Source organism: Crotalus tigris, unplaced genomic scaffold (genome assembly GCF_016545835.1).
Source record: "Crotalus tigris isolate CLP2741 ecotype Arizona unplaced genomic scaffold, ASM1654583v1 scf7180000017663.5292952, whole genome shotgun sequence".
Lineage (NCBI taxonomy): Eukaryota > Metazoa > Chordata > Lepidosauria > Squamata > Viperidae > Crotalus > Crotalus tigris.
In genome coordinates, this window is record NW_024096550.1 from 5,113,100 (window position 1) to 5,130,536 (window position 17,437).

Here is a 17,437-nt window from a genome sequence, read left to right on the forward strand (position 1 = left end):
AAGGCTTTTTGGATTAAGATTTGGTGGAACATTCAGAAGATTTTTAATAGAAGGATAAAATTTACACCACAATTATTTTTGTTAGGTATTATTGAAGATTGTGATGACAAAGAGATTATTTTAATGTTGAATTTTATCACGGTGGCTAGGTTATTGATTGGGCAACATTGGAAGAAAGATTCCTTGCCTACTATAGAAGAATGGTTTTTTAAAGTTTCTTACTTATCAGAAATGGCAAAAATTTCGGCTTATCTGAAAGACCATTCACAAGAGAGATATATCTCGGTGTGGAAAAGATGGGTAAATTTTGTACAGAATAAATATGGGATTAGAAAGTATTATTTAGCTTTTGAATAATTTATAGTTTAAAGTGGGTATTTTTCTTTTTTTATTATTATTATTTTATTGTTATGTTATGGTTGGACGTTGTTTCTATGTATTGGAATTAAAGTACTTTAAATTTTTTGGGATGTATGTATAGTTGATTGATGTTCATTTAACTTGTATGGTTTTTTTTGTTTTGTTTTGTGTTTTTAACCCTGTATTCAGCTCTGGGAAGGAGAGGGGAGGGTTATGGGGGTGGGAGGGGGGAAGGTATTTTATTGTAAAAAGTTCATAAATTTTTCAATTAAAAAAAAAAAAAAGAATGCAGCTCCTGGGAACTCAAGGATACAAACTGATAGTTTTGGCAGGCTAAGGAGCTGGGGACAGAGCCCGTGCTCCTGGCTAATTGGAGAATGTGATTTATGACTGCTTTGTAGGGGTGGGGCTTGCAATTTGTTACTTTGTATCTGGGGGAGGGAATCTAGTATTGGGTTTAACTATGTGGTGCCTATACTTTGTTTCCTGAATAAAATGTTCTTTAAGGAAGAATTCTTGCTTTGATATTTTTTAATGGGTTTCATCTATCGGAACCATAACAGCTCTATTTTTTAGTCAGTAACAGCTTGAACTTTGTCTTTGACTATCATGTGAATGACTAATTTTGAAGATGGATGTATGTTTAGTTTGATTGTACTGAAAGTTTTGCCTTTTTCATATTGAAATCTGGGTCAAACCAGATATGAATTCTGAGCAAAGCATACTGTGGGCACAGAAAGGTAGTGTTGGAACAACTGCCAAATATGAATATTTGTGAAGAAAACACTCGTTATCTTTTGTTGATTATTATTATTTTTTCTTTCTACTTACAGCTAAGAAATACATTGTATCTTAAGATAGTGCATTTTTTTTTCTCTCTCCTTCAAATGGAAAATGCATTTGATTTTAAATATCTACATATCTATTATAGATGTCACTCTTCCTCGCCTCAAGGCTTTTATTTCACAACTGTTGTCACGCTTACATATTGAAGCACTTCTCCATGGCAATATAACAAAACAGGTTGGTTTTGATGTGCTTTTAATGGATATTTATTACCATTTTCCCCCAAATCTTAGCTTTTGTTTTAATTTTAAATAATATCCTTATTGGTGTATTATGTGTGGTTCCTTAATGTTCAATATTGCAATATTAATAACAGTAAATTATTATATCAATAAATTGGAGGATAGTTATATAGTATTGGCACAAGGTACTATTTTGTAAAATGGACATTATATGTTTCATGCTGCGGATAGCTAATTTCAGTTATTTTTGTGTTGCATCTTACATATGCTTTCATCTTCTAGGGCAACTTGGATATGCAATAATTAGCTTTTCTAATATTTCTGCAAAATCCATTCATTTGGATTGATGCTTATTACATTTAATAGGATATATTCCCAAATAAACATACAATTGAGATGTGAGATGTTTCATCTCTTTTATATTAAAATTGTAACGTGAGACTATTAATCATTTCTCAGATTGATGCTTTATAATCTTAGCATGCATCTTCATTTTATTTTGTAATTTTTTTGTCACCTTGTTTCTCTTATATAGTAAATACTTTTGATTCTGAATTCGTTTAGCCATTTTGTTGTTAGCCTTTCTGCATGGTAAAATAAAAGTAATTTTTGTATTCATCTATTTGTATTACACTGTCCCATTCACACGAAGCAAACAGGATCCAGGCATGAGATTTAAGCATGCCAGCATCTTAGGGAAATGTTAATTCAAATAAATCTGCAAAGTGCTATGTGCACAAAACTGGGGGTAACAGAGTAGTATAAAATCATACAGCTCATGCAAATCAAGGAGGGTGAAGCAGGAATACATTGGCAGATTTATCATAAATGAAAAGGATGATAAAAGAACATTTTCATCTTAAATATTAAGAAACTAAGAATAGAATTTAAGCATGCAATGAATGTGTGTAAATGTTTTTAAGCTTTTTATATTTTAAATATAATGCAAATATATACAGGAATTCTCCCTTTCATTTCTGAATGCTGAGAAGCATTCATATATATGGTTTCAGCTTTCAGACTTAATATTTGCAAGGGAACATGTCCCTTCTCATTCCTAATTTTGTTGTTGCAGTCAAATCTGTTACCCTTCTACTGTTGTCACAGACAGATGAAGAATGATCATGCAATGAATAAAATCTGCAATGAATTTCTTCTTTTACAGGCTGCATTAGGAATTATGCAAATGGTTGAAGATACACTCATTGAGCATGCTCATACAAAACCTCTCCTTCCCAGCCAGTTAGTAAGATATAGGGAAGTACAGCTGCCTGATAGTAAGTGGTTTAATTTCTCAGCTATAAAGTGCTTCATTTCAATTTCATAGTGCATAAACTGTAGCTTGCAACAAAGGACAATTATGCCTTCAGCTATTTTTGGTTTTCAAAATGTATTTAATTTCAAGGTTGTAGTGCAAATATGTGAGAACACTATGATTTGCTTCCTTGAAAAAAAAACACCCTCAATCATGAGATTTATCTCTTTCACTGTGACATAAGAGAAGAATGATATTGGTACCATCCAGCTTACTTAAACTGATAGTGGTGTATACTGTAGTAGGGAGTCAGACTCATTTTGATGATGTGCAGATTGAAACTGCTATACACCTAGAGCTTCCTTGGCATTTGTTTGGAATGTTTATGCATCTGTTCAATCGATACTACTAAAAGTGCTATGGTTGTGTGCTTTTATTCCACACAGAAAATACAGGAGCATTTTTTATCTGGCACCTTTAGGTGTGTTTAGACCACTGATGCTAGAATTGCAATCAGTCTGTCTTTCCCTCTGGGAATTCTAAAACTGATTATATATTTAGAAGATGCCATATTGGGCTTGCATATTTATATTAAATAATATTATTTAGTGATGTACTTTACTAGTCTACACTAAATAGAATATAAGATTCTCCTTCAGTCTAAATTCCATTTGTTTTGCACACTCCTCATTTTTTCTTAGGAGGATGGTTCGTCTATCAGCAGAGGAATGAAGTTCATAATAATTGTGGGATAGAAGTATATTATCAAACAGATATGCAAAGCACTTCAGAGAATATGTTTTTGGAGCTCTTCTGTCAAATTATCTCAGAGCCTTGCTTTAATACTCTGCGCACTAAGGAACAATTAGGTGAGCTTTTGTTTATGTGTGTCTCTGTTAAGGTCACTATATATATTATTATAAGCTAATAATATAATTCTACCTATAGGACAACGGATGATTAAACAACAAATAATTGGTAATCAGCTATTTAGGGCTGTGTGGTTTATTTACTTAACTGATTTTGCTGCATTTGTGTAACACGGTAACACAAAACACTAAATAAAATGTGTTTGTGGTTGGTTTTCAATAAAACTGAAAGAAATGGTGTGAAGCAGATTCTTCTGCAATAGATGCCTTTTTAATCAGATTCTCATATTGCCAGATTCATAGTCTTGCAGTAGTTTACATTAAAAAAAATCAGTTCAATGTACAGTAAAATATCCGTGATAAACTAAAATTTATTTATATTCTGTCTTTATTATTTTTATAAACAACTCAAGGTGACAAACACACTCAGTATTCCTTCCTCCTCCTCCTATTTTTCCCCATAGCAACAATCGTGAGGTGGGTCAGACTAAGAGAGAATGACTGGCCCAAAGACACCCAGCTGGCTTTCATGCATAGGACAAGACTAGAACTCACAATCTCCTGGCTTCGAAATAAAAATAAAACATACTAAAAGCATAATAATTGAACCTCAAATGATCTCTGGAAAAATTACAACTTTATCTTAACTAGAAGGCAACCAATTTGGATCGAAACAAATCTTTAGGGGCAACTTCACTACAAACTAGGCAATGCCATTGAGAAGCTCTCATTCAAACCAAGACTTATCACTTATGTCATATTTAATATCAATATAACAGACTAACTAAATTTGAAGAATATTACAGTATATAACTTCAAAAGAGGGCTACACATGGAGGGGAGATGAACATTTTCAGCAACGTAGAAAAACAGACCTCAAATCCTGCAGGTCTGAGCTCCGTTCCTGCAGCCTTCCAGAGCAGTTTCCTTCCACACATGGTAGGGAGCGGAACTCAGCAGGCAGCTCTTTTGCCCTGTTTGCTTAATGACCAAGGAGATCACTTAATGACTGCCACCAGAAGTGCTGTGTTTGCGGTGGTTGAGTAAAGCAGTCCTATGGGTGTCTTGCTTAACAACTGCTTCTCTCAGTGATCAAAATTCCAGTCCTTGTGGTGCAGTGGTTCTCCTCATTAATAGAGAGTCTTTAATGTAGTACCAAACATTAATTGCTTGAAATTACACAAATACTGGTTGTATCTAGTGGACAATCTTACCTGGCAAGGTGGGATGCAATGTGAAAGGTATGGAGGTTGGATCTTTCTCAAAAAATTAAACTGTATATAAGAAATCAGTAACTTGAATTACAAAAAGGTGTTTGTGGAAATACTTTATTTATTATTAGATTTTTTTTATCCTGCCTTTATTACTTTGTGAGCGAGTCAATGGAACAAACATACAAAATACTCCTTCCTCCTCCTATTTTCCTTCCACATTATTTAATTTTTTTTAACATCAATTATAAGTCAGAAGATCCTCCTACTATCAATGGTTATTCTGGAAAACAATCTAGAAGTGCCATGTTGTTTTGCCTCCACACTTCTGCAATAAATTTAGCTTGTCACAGTCAAGCCACAGCTGATACTGAGGCTGTGTGCTTCATTTTAAAAAACACTCTTACCAATAATTATAGAATAAATTTTAAAATTATCAGTTGAGCTTACATATGTGCAATCTCCTATGTTGCCATCTCACTGGAAGTCCAGTTAACAATTTGATTTTAGTAATTGTTTTAGGAAGTTATGCTAAAATTCAATGTTAAATTAAATTTTCAAGAAAAGAAATTAAAGCCATTTTTTCTTTTGAAAAAAAAAAATGGTAAGAGAATATAATTGCTGATATGCTGATTTCCCCCTCACCCCCAACCCCAGGTTACATTGTGTTCAGTGGTCCACGGAGGGCGAATGGTGTTCAAGGTCTGCGGTTCATCATCCAATCAGAAAAGCCCCCACATTACTTAGAGAGCAGAGTGGAAGCCTTTTTAAAAACTATGGAGAAATCTCTAGAAGATATGTCTGAAGAAGCTTTCCACAAACATATCCAAGCTTTAGCAATTCGCCGCCTTGACAAACCAAAGAAACTATCTGCTGAGTGTGCAAAATATTGGGATGAAATCATTTCCCAGCAATATAACTTCGATAGAGGTAAGAAAAAAAAAAAGCTTGCCATGAGCCAATTGGAAACAAGAATATTTGAGATCAACTGAAATCCCATCTTCCTTGCATTATACTTTTAAAATTAGTAACAGTCTCAACACTGGAATATTGCCTATTGGCATTTATAGACCATTTTACCCTCTGAATGTTTTGTACAATTCTGAATTATTACAGAAATCATGCAAGAGAGGATGGTAAGACTATTTAGCGGGCTAGAGCTTCTATACTACAACTGGGGCCTTTTTAGTATGGAATGCAGGATAAAGAGAAGATGTAGGATGTAGATAATATGGATAGACTGAAATATTACCAATGGAATACTTGTAGCTCAGGGCTTAAGTATGGAGTCCTTGGTGCTCTCTGAGTTTAGTGGTTTAGATGTTTCGTGTTCGTTAGGTAACATCATAAGTGCTAGCTAGACTGAAGTGTTAAAATGCAAGGTTATCCATTTAAAACATTAAATTCTCTGCCAGCAATTATGGCAATGGGAGCCAAATTGGATGATTCTAAAAGATTTGTTAGCCATGGCTATGTATTGCACACATCAAATTTGCATATTTTGCGCATATTAAATTTATTAATTTTATTGTCCAGATAACATTGAAGTGGGATATCTCAAAACTCTTACTAAGGATGATATAGTGCAGTTTTATAAGGTAAGTTAATCCAGGTTCTGGTTAAATTATTATTAAAAGACATATTTGTAATATTAAGAATGTGTTTGACAGTTTTATAAAGATTGTTGTAATTTAAGATCATATGGATGAATTACTAAAATATTGGCAAGCAAATTCTTCTATATACTCCACATAACTATAGCATATTAACAGTTACTTCATTGAGTCTCATCATTATATAAAGGAAACATGCAATATAAAATGGCTTGTAAACAGATATACATAAAACTTCCAATACCAAACAATTCCACACTCGTAGTGATCCAATTATGGCCATTCAAATGTTCATAGATAAGTTAATAGATAAGGTTCTTAATAAATGCTTTAAGTACTACTTCTTCCAAGAGCTTTAGCAACCTAGGAAGATTCTAGTAAAAGGTCAACTATTCAGCAAAGAAATCAATATTGGATGACATAATATGTTGGTATATTCAGAATGCATTTTCTAAAGAATGATTTGACAGAATGATTTGATTTGAAGATGACATGGAAATTATTTTTGCTTTGCTTGTTCGTTTTTGTGATTTGCAGAGATTGCTATAGTATCTATCCTGTGAAAATAAAAATAATAGTTATCAATGTGATAATTAATTGTAGGTTAATGTTCTAAGAATCTTTTTGTAGACCATTGTTATTCAGTTGTGTTACTGGACCTCTGGCTATGTAATTTATAGAGGGGTTGCTGTTAATAGGAGCTTACTATTTCAATTACTATATTCCATATTTCTAATCTAAGTACATAGTTAACACTTCGGGAGTCTCCCCATTACCTTTTTCCTTAACATATTCAATAAACATTTATTAATATCATTTCTTCTTTTTTCTTATTCTTCTTCCATTACAAAGTGACTGTCAGTTCTAATATAAAAAAAAATAGTTCTTATCAGAAAAGAAAAAGAACAAAGAAGAAAAAACAAAGACAAAACAAAAAAAGAGAAAAAACACCTTTATATTTCTATTATACTTTATAATCTAACAATCAATCCCTCAATATCTGTATCACATTTGTTTAACTTCTTCCACAGTTACAATATCCAAAACATATTAATATATAGACAAACATCTTATTATTAAGTTCAGACCTTTAATTAATTTTTATTCAATTTAACATCTTATTTAACTGTCTTAAGCCATAAATCAATCCATATCTAGTAAGCCTTTCAAACCCATTACATAAAACCTTAAGTCACACTCTTAAATCTTATTCTAGCTTTCCTTTTATGCCAAACAGGTTTCCATAACAATGCCACTATATCAATAAACAAGTCATTTTTTATGTCTTGTAGTATCCTTTGAATCAAACAGAGATGTCCTCTTTTCTGTTTTAGAGACCTAGCTCCTTTGTAAATAATCCCTTGTTGTTTGGAAAAGTCAAATCTCCACGTTTGAAAATGTTGAATGGCCAGCTCAGTTATGTCCAACGTTATAGCTAATAGTTGCTTATCCAAGCTACCATAGTTCTCAGTTTGTTGGGCTTGTCTGTCCATTTCTGTTAGTTTTAGGGTTGTAAGTGGTTTAATTGCAGTCCTTTTTAATTCTTTGGAGATCTCATCAGCATGCATATGAAGTAGAATGGAATCTTCTTTACCTTTAGTTAATCCTGCTTCTGTTGTTTCTTGGTCTATAGAGTGCTCAGACAAAGTCTGGGAGTCAATTTGTAAATTCAAAGCAGAATTTCTGTTTTTTATTTCCATCGTAAATTCTTTTATTTGCCAATGTATTTCATCAGTAGCTTCATAAAGTTTTTCCAGTATAAGTTTATAGCCAAGTTGAACCAAGAGTTGCTCCATTTCAAAAATAATTAAAAACAGTCTGTATCATTTAGTAGAGGCTGTGTTCAGGGAACATTTAATCAGTGTCCACCCCCACCAGTACAGCTGTTAAATTTCTTTATATTTTTCCTTTTATGGTAATCTGAAAGTCAAGGTCAGTCTAATCCTCAGAAAAAAAAGAAAGTTGCAATTTTAACTTTTTCCACAAGGTGTCCTCAGTACAATGTAAAATCTTCTCCCAGAGACCAGGAATCTCATAAACAAGATCAGGAAATACAGGAAAAAGAAGAATTCAAATCGCAGATTCAATATTCACAAAATTTTCCAAGACCCCAAAGTGAAAGGGAAAAAAATAAAAATAGAAAAAAAATCACTTTAAATTAATTCAGTCCATTTAAGCTTCTTTTTCCCCACACTCACAAACGCCGCTTTCTTAGAGTAAGGAAATCATTTCAAAAGTGCTCTTTACAGGCACAAAAGAAAAAAGAAACCCAAGAGAGGGAGAAAAAAAAGTCTCACCTGGCTTAGCCACGGTGGTTCCTGTGCTTAGATGTTCTTCTGACTTCTGGTTACAGTGGCAAGGTGAACGGCCATTTTACTGGCCATTCTTTCCACCGTCGACCCAAAGGAGCAATCTTGGTCCGTGGAAGAAGCTGCCGCTCTCCCACGGATGACGAGGACCCTCCTCAGTGGTAGCCGCCCCTCCAAGGCAGCTTTTCGACCCGATTAAGGGCCTACCAGCAATGGAGAATCAGCTGGCGAGGAGAGCAGTCTCCTCATGTAGCTGTGAGCGCTGCAATCCGGAACCGGAAGTCGTTTTAAGTCTAAAATTTTAATGTTCTATATTAGTATTATACTGCTTTAATTGTATTTAGTCATTGTTTCTTTTTCTTTTTTACCTGGCTGGTCATATAGGTAAATAAATTTGATTTGATTTGATTTGATTTAGCATTAATATTTCTCGAAAATCCTCTGCTGTAAGGTGCAGTTTGTTTAGCTCTGGAAAATTTGCATGACTTCTTCCCATTGCAAAGATGGAAAGTTCTTATTGGAATAATTACCTCTGATTTATTTACATGTAGGAAATGTTGGCAGTAGATGCCCAAAGAAGGCACAAAATATCGGTCCATGTACTAGCAAGGGAAATGAATTCCTGTAAGTACCAAATGCACGTATTTCCTCACAAATAACCTTGGGTAATCAAATTCCAGACTTTTATAATCAAATTCCAAACTGAATTTCTACAAAGGCAGAGCTGGAAACTGCATGTTCAAGTTGGGCCATAAAGATGGTTGTACTGCAGAGCAAACACACTGTCCTGTGACCTTTGGTGGATGAATAGAAATATATTCATTAAGTTACATGAGTGACACTTAAATTATAAATATAATATTGAAGCACCCAAATGCATTAAAATACACCACTTACTACCCATTTATGTACATGGAAATAATTATAAGATAAAAGTAGAAGCCATATTTTGTAGAATTGGTACTGCCCAAGTTAGATCAGCTGTGACCTGTTGTAGCTAAGTCTGTTGTTATTAGTGGTGAACGCTATGGAGTGCACGACTTTCTGTAGAGGTCAGGATAGGAAACACCAGTGATTTGACAGTACTATTGCAAAGTGCTCATGGTAAGATGTGAAAATACATTATCATGAATGCCCTGGGCATAGCATTTTTGTGAACTGTGAGTTGCTGGCTGGAAACAGTTTTCTTGAAGTTTCCAGCTCCACATTTGTAGAAATTCAGCTTGGAATTTGATTACAAAATCCTTTTTTTAAGTTTTGCCACAGTCTGCTCATAATTCAAAACTAGAAACAGCTGAGGGAAAATCCAAGTACTGTTTTGTCAACAGTATCCTGTTAACCATAGGTTTAGTAGTAAAAGACTTGTGGTAAAAAAAATGTAACTATAACCAATAATTGACAATACTTATCCACACTCTAATGTCTACCTTATTCACTCCTACAGTACTTCTATATGGAGTGCCGTATTAGGAGTACACTAAGAATCTGAAACAGCTTCCTTAGACATTTGGATTGAACCACCTCAAATTTAGCAAAAGTGATGCATGGCATTAGCTGTAGAGGAGTTAAGCCTTGGCTCCAAATAATATTAGAACTGCTGTATTCTACATCTATGAAATAGAAGATAAATTTGGGGGCAATTTTAATGCTGCATGAGTATTAAGAACTTCCTATAAACTAGAAGACAACACCGAACTATTTGAAGCAGTTCAGGACTTGCTCAATGCCCTTTAATATTTATGGCTATTTGGACATGTAACAATTATTTTATATATAATGCATATATATAAAACATATTATTTGTATAATCATATGACATAATTGCAATACTTTTATCAACTAATTTTAGAAGATGCTATTTCTCCTTAGCTAGATATATAATTGTTGAATAAATGGAACAGTAATGCAGCCTTGTTTGTCCCCTTTTGAAAGATGTTCTGCTATATTACACATTGCCCTCAGACACTTGCACATAAGTTTAAGCAGGCAACCACCCTTGGTGGCTGTTATTTTGACAAAAATCTGCAAATTTCCAAGCAGTAGAAGGAAGCAATGCATATCTTTTTAGTATATGTTATGGAGTTTTTTTATTAGTCTTTAAAATATTTTATTATTATTATTGAATAGGTCCTGTTGTAGGAGAGTTTCCAAGCCAAAATGATATAAGTCTAACACCAGCACCACCATTGCCACAGGTAAAAAAAAAAAAAGATATTTTCATAACTATTTCTAAAAGAGCAATGCCCAAAATGCCATCTAAATAGTGTTTGAATTATTAAATAGTTGCATTTATCTGAAATACTAATAAGTTAATGATTAAGATTTTGCAATGCAGACTTCAACAATATATGAAACAGGAATTATGAGATGTAAAGTTGGGTTCAAAGGAAATAGGGCACCCAAGATGATATAATTCATCACCAGAGGATTGTGGAAAAGGCAAGAGAATTCCAAAAGAACACCTGTTTTTACTTGATGGATCATATAGAGCAGGGATGTCAAATTGCCGGCCCACAGACCGGACATGTCATGATGAAACCGCGCCCACACCATTGCTGGCAATGGGGAAAAAGCTCTGATACATTGCGTGACGTTACGTGATGTTGTGAGTTTGACATGTCTGATATAGAGGCTTTTGATTACATAGACTACCACAAAGTGCACCATGCCAAGTACCTACAGAAGACTATTTATGACGACTAAAAGAAGCAGTTAGAATTTTGAGCCCCCCAAAGATTCAATAAAACCATTTCACTTGGGCAGGCAAGAATCATTGCAGAGAATCATAGAAAAATGGAAATAATAAAAAAGAGGATGATAGAAAACAAGTTGATTAAATGATATCACTAATCAACAGAAGCATAAACTTACAAGAACCACAAGAAGCAGTTCCTGCCAGATAATCTTGGCAAAAGGTTGATCAGGTAGAAGGAACTAAAAAACAAGCACAGCAAAACAACCTATTTGCACTGATTAGGTAACTAATATATGGCAGTTCAGTGAGTTTAACACACAAGCATTAAATTGAGCACTTGTTCACATTTTAGCCTGTCTAAAATCCCTTTTTAGACAGGCTAAACATTTGCTTGTTTATTCATTTAAAGGCTGGTAGTCTTCTTAGTTCACCCTTCTAAACTGTCAGCAATTTTTCCTGAGCTGATTTCCTGGTTGACTCAAATCCATCATTTGGCAGCAATGTTGCACATTTTACATAAAGCTTGATTTCACTCATATTGACATGTAGAGTATATTTGTCTGCAGATTAGCTTACTGTATTGAACTTTATACAATAGAATATACAAACCTATTTTAGAAGGATTGAGTCCAAGTCTGATTTCTGGGTTTGTTTTTTTAATAACCTTTGCAGTTAAAACCTGTGGCTTTTTCAGCTTTCAGTGATACTACCTGTCTTGTATAGCATATCAGTATGAGCATGCTTGGTTCTCAATGGCTATCTTTCTAAAATGCTTTGTTTACAGCCAGTTGTGATTGAAAACATGACTGAGTTCAAACGCAGCCTACCACTTTTTCCTCTGGTGAAACCTCATATCAATTTCATGGCCGCAAAACTGTGAAGAATCTTGCTGGATGAAGAACTGGAAGGGGATTAATATGCCTTCGGTGGCTTTTCATAATGAACAAAGATCTTAATCTTTAGGACAAGTGATCCAGGATTCCTGATTCCTTCTAGGTTCATCCAGCATCAGTGCTGCAATAGGGATACAGCAAGTTAAGCAAGTATGCTGTAGTCATGTGTTATGTTTGTCATAGAGCCACTACCAGAAACTAAAATTAAGTGGTATATATGAAGATCTGTGTAGGTAAATGGTATATTTTAAAATAATGTGGCCCTTTAATAGTTTAGTTTGCATGGATTGTGAAGAAGTTTCTATACCAGTCTGATCTTTGCTTGCAAATTATTGCTTTTTTTTAAGATCAACTGTTTTGGAAGCATATTTTGTTGAACAAGAAAGAAAATATTATTAAAAGGCCATATTGATGTTTTTAAAGGAAGCATGGAGTGATAACTTTTTTTAAAAAAATAGATTCTTGGAAGCAGCCATTTAGATTCTATGTAAAAATCAGTGGAAAGGGGAGGAAAAAAATTACAAATATCTTTAAAGAGTTATTGGAAAAGTCAAAATAGTTTTAATCTTTATACCTGTTTGAGGACATTTTATATACAGACTAATAAAATGCTGGAAACACTTGGGTAGCCATGTTTTTCTTGCCAAGAGTGTTACTTTATAACCTTTGTATTTTCTTAGGGTTGCACTGATCTCTTACCATTCTTTGACTTATAAATAAAATTACTTTGGCAATTTTTTTTCTTCCAGTTGTCATGTACTGTTTTAGGACAGATCTAATAGGATCTGGGTGTACTGTATCTTTTTAAAAGGCCATCAATAATTATTGGTAGTTATTTAAACCGTAGACAAACACTCCTTTATCAGAAACTCACAATTTAATATTTGCCTGGATCCCCTGCATACTGTGTGAAGGTCGAGTGTGATCACCTAGCATGATCAGCCTTATACACACTCAGTCTGCACCTTTCTCAGTTCACTAAAGCTTGTTGCAGATTCTCATACCACACAGAGATCTTTCTAGGAATAGAAAGTGGGAACTAATATATTTATAGAGTTCATGCACATCGGCAGTAACTATCAGTCTAATGATGCAGAAGTTGAACTTTCCTTGATCATTTGTCTGCTCAAAAGCTCTCAGTATTTTAAATGCATCCTGAATTCTTAGGCTGCATCACTTTTATGTGGCACTTCAAGCATCTGAAATGCAGTCCAAGTAGTTTTTGATTTACGACCGATTGCTTAGGGACCATTCAAAGTTACAATGACCTGAGAGAGAGAACTTCAAATTTGAAGTTCTGACAGTCAGACCCCCTTCGCAGTCATGTGACTGAACAGCTGTTCAGCAACATGCTACCATTTGCAGAGTTTGCAGAGTCTGCCCATAGTGAACTGTGGTTTGCTTAATGACCACAGCCTTCTCTTTACTGCCGTAAAAGGGTAAAATTGGGCCTGTGATCTATTTTACAACTGTCACAACAAACGACTGTAATGGACAGGCTCCATTACGGTCGTTTGTCAGAGACTACCTGTAATAGCACTATATGATTTGCTTTTTATGATTCAGAAAAGCAATCATTTGCCAGTTGATTTTAAGAAAGAAAGGGGAGATAATTGTGCAAAATAAACTGGAATCAAGTATAAATGAAGTTAATATTTTAATTGTAAAACTAAAAAAAAAAGCTTTTGAACGGTTATGCGCTCAAAAGCACATAGAGTAAAACCAGGTGCTAATTTGAGGCTGGAGCTGGAAAGTGAAGAGGCATTTGTATTTCCAATGGCAATGTTATTTCAGTTCATAGTAAGTTTCCAAGTTCATTCTCTGATTTTAGTATTAAGTGGTTAGACATGAGGACCTTACACTCAAATATTAACAGCTTTAAAAGATGAGTCTAGAATGTGTTTATTGGGGTTACACCACTTATATATTTTTGTTATGATTAATTCAAGTGATGCCTTGTTTATTGTAAAATTATGTTACATATTCTGGAAGAAACAAGCTATAGAACAGTTTACATTAATGTATAAAAATAACTAAAGAGAGAACATAGAATTAAATGAAGTGCTATATAATTATATTTCACCTTGATGATTTAATTTAAAGAACGACAGCATATTCTTATGTCATATACTTGAGTAATTGAAAGGTACTCTTTCATGCTTCAGAGATTCATTATTTTGTTACTCAAGAAGATGTACTTTTCAACTAGTAGACAAAATAGGAGCATTTTAACCATGAGCTATAAAGATTCTTCTTTATTGGTACAAGATAAGAGCATTGTCGCTTAACATCAAAACAAACTATAAACTAATCTGATGACATCAGTCAGATGCTCCCTTCCCACTGTAACAAATGGCAGTTTGTTGGGGCTACATAGAAGGTTTTGCAGTGTTTTGAAGTCCATTAGCAAGAGCTCATTTGGAATGTGAACACAATGTTGTTTGCTACTTATTAGAAGAAGAGTATCTACACAATCATAGCCTTCAAGATGCATGTCATCTTGTGGAACCCCCTTTAAATCTGTAGAAGAATTGTTTCAGTTATCCAGTAAACAATGCTTAAAATAATTTTATCAAATTATTTGTATTCACAAAGCATGAAATACATGCAACAACATTTATGACAAAATCTGTATAAAGATTTCTCTTTATATACTTTTCTTCCAAATTTAATACCTTTGGATGTGTTTACATTGCAGTATAATTCTTAGGAGTCCCAGATAGTTTGATAATACTTAGTGAAAATTCTGACAATTGTAATCCTATCACATCTTGAGAGTGCTAGATGGTAGGAGGCTGTCCTAGAATGACAATACAAATCTGCACAACTTACTTGTTAGTGGGGCTAGTTCTAGTCACATTTTAAGACAAGGATCTGCAATTTACTACCCTATTGAGTTCTATATTCTATACCTTGGGTGTCAAACTCGCCACGTCACGTGACATGTGACATATCGTGACTCTTTTTGCATTGCAGGCAATGGGGTGGGCATGGCTTCGGTATGATGAAACCGGCCCGCGAGCTGGCAGTTTGACACCCCTGTTCTATACTGACATAGTTCAGATATTCACTCAATAACACCACTTAGGAAGACCATCAGCCAGCTACATTAGGAGGTACAGCATATCTCTCGCACATTCTTGTAAGTTCTACTAGAAGCCTTCACTCTCCGCAAGGAAGACTCTTCAGACATCATCCCAGGTCAATGTCTAAAAGATGTTTGAGTTCCAAGTTGTTTTTTTAAGGTTCAAAGCCAGTATTCCAGAATCTGATCCTTTTAGACTATTTGTGTACCATTTTTTCCAGGCCAAAGACCACACTTGGTCCTCAAGCAAGAGCTATATTTCAAACATCAGTGAGCATTTTTTAAAAATGTGATTTCTATTTCAATAAAATTAAAAGCAATAAAATGGGATAAAGATCAAATAAATACAATTACTAAGATGACTACAGGGTGCAGGTGGCTAAAATGGAAGAAATGGGGGGAGTCAGAAACAGTCCCTTATCTTACTGAGGCTCAGGGCTGGAAGCAAGCAAGCACAGAATGGCTTGGACAGATGGGAATGGCCAGGATTGCAGTTGCTAAGCGATGCTGTCATGTGATCTCTCACCTTGCAACTGCATCACTTAGTGACCAATATTCTGGTCCCAATTACTGTCATATGTTGGGGATTACTTGTAATTACCTACACCTCTCATCTCCACATATGTCTAACAAAGTTCTTTCTTGTTGCCCAATATCCCATTACTAATGCTTTATCTATTTGTCAAATTAGTTAAAATCATATGTACTATATGAGGGTTTTTTTTTTAAAGATAGAAACTCGTACAAGTAGTCCTTAACTTATGACCACAATTGGGGCCAAAATTTTCATTGCTAAACAAGATAGTTGTTAAGTGAGTTTTGTCCCAGTTTATGGCCTTTCTTGCCACAGTTGTTAAATCAAGGACTACCTGTACTATAAATTTAAAATAGATGTGGGAGGGATATTTAAGCTTGCAAAGAGGTTAAGAACTGTCAATTATTTCTGCAAAGAAAATAAGATTTTGGAATAGTGAGTAATTCCTAATGTATCTCGACTATTTTAAAACACTGTAGTTATTACTTCCATAGTCATACAAGTTACTCTCTTTATACCAGATGCTGCAAACATGAAAAAAGTATAAAAATTAATATAATATGGGTTGTATCCAAGTTAATTATAGATGATGATCATTATCACAACACTAAATATCAGGGTTGAAGTTATAACATGGACAAAACATCATTTTCTGACATAACATTGGCAGAATATGTGCCAGTTTTCAGGCTGAATCTTACATTTAGAACTACTCAATTTGGAATCTTGGGCAGGAATGCCTGAGAGATTGATCCATAAATGCAAAGGGAGGGTCAGTGGACATACAAAGGTTGACTGGTTTGTCCCTCAGCAGCCACCGTTTCTGCCTGATTTTAAAGTTCCCCCTTTACATTTTTAAATTTTTCCCCCTTTAATTTTGCAGGAAGCTATCAATCGAGGGATACTCAAAAGCAGACTGTGTCACTTGGATCTATATTGATTTATTGGATTTTTACTCAATTATAGAACAGGAATATGCCCCCTTCAAAACATTACTAAACTCTGTTTCCTTTATCCCTCATCTTTGATCCTACAGTATGTTTCTGAGAATTATAGTTTACTTACATCTGGAAAGCCACAGGGAGCGAGTTCTAGACAAAGGTATAATAAAATAGCATTGGTGGGATGAGGGCTACATTAAAAGATAATGAACTTGGTATGCCCATGTAGTAGGAATAAATCATATTCACTAGTAGGTATTTTAAGTGTTCTCCAGCATTTTATAGTTTGCATTTGGTAAAACAATGCAGTTTGATAACTCAGGCATTCAGTGGATTCTCTCTTGTAGATCCAAAGCTGCAGTGTCGACAAGCAATAACAAATTACTTAGTTATACTGTTAATCAGTTCTAGTGCTCATTAACAAAATGTATGTAATCATAAATAATGACTTAATAACTGTAATTTTTGCAAGTGCTGTTTTAAAAACTTGATTTAGAATCCGGGTGCATGTTTGACACAGTATGGCGGAGTGTTTGTCATACTCTTAATAATAAACAACCTGAATACCTTGTCTGGATTTCTTAGATGGTTTCGATTTAATGTAGTTTTCAGTCTGATTTGTTGAACTGAGGAGGCCATTTTA

The 17,437-nt window shown here is 34.3% G+C and overlaps 1 protein-coding gene across 5 annotated transcripts in view; it reads left to right on the forward strand.

The window, feature by feature from the left end:
• The window catches only part of IDE (insulin degrading enzyme), a 97,429-nt gene extending 80,058 nt beyond the window's left edge, over positions 1-17,371 (forward strand). For all 5 annotated transcript variants that reach the window (XM_039336050.1, XM_039336047.1, XM_039336048.1 and 2 more), the window contains 8 exons: positions 1,292-1,383; positions 2,554-2,665; positions 3,345-3,512; positions 5,381-5,653; positions 6,260-6,321; positions 9,197-9,269; positions 10,773-10,840; positions 12,125-17,371. In XM_039336050.1, coding sequence (XP_039191984.1) covers positions 1,292-1,383; positions 2,554-2,665; positions 3,345-3,512; positions 5,381-5,653; positions 6,260-6,321; positions 9,197-9,269; positions 10,773-10,840; positions 12,125-12,220 — 944 coding nt within the window. In that variant the 3' untranslated portion in view covers positions 12,221-17,371. The remainder of the gene's footprint in view (positions 1-1,291; positions 1,384-2,553; positions 2,666-3,344; positions 3,513-5,380; positions 5,654-6,259; positions 6,322-9,196; positions 9,270-10,772; positions 10,841-12,124) is intronic.
• The last annotated feature ends 66 nt before the right edge of the window (positions 17,372-17,437 follow it).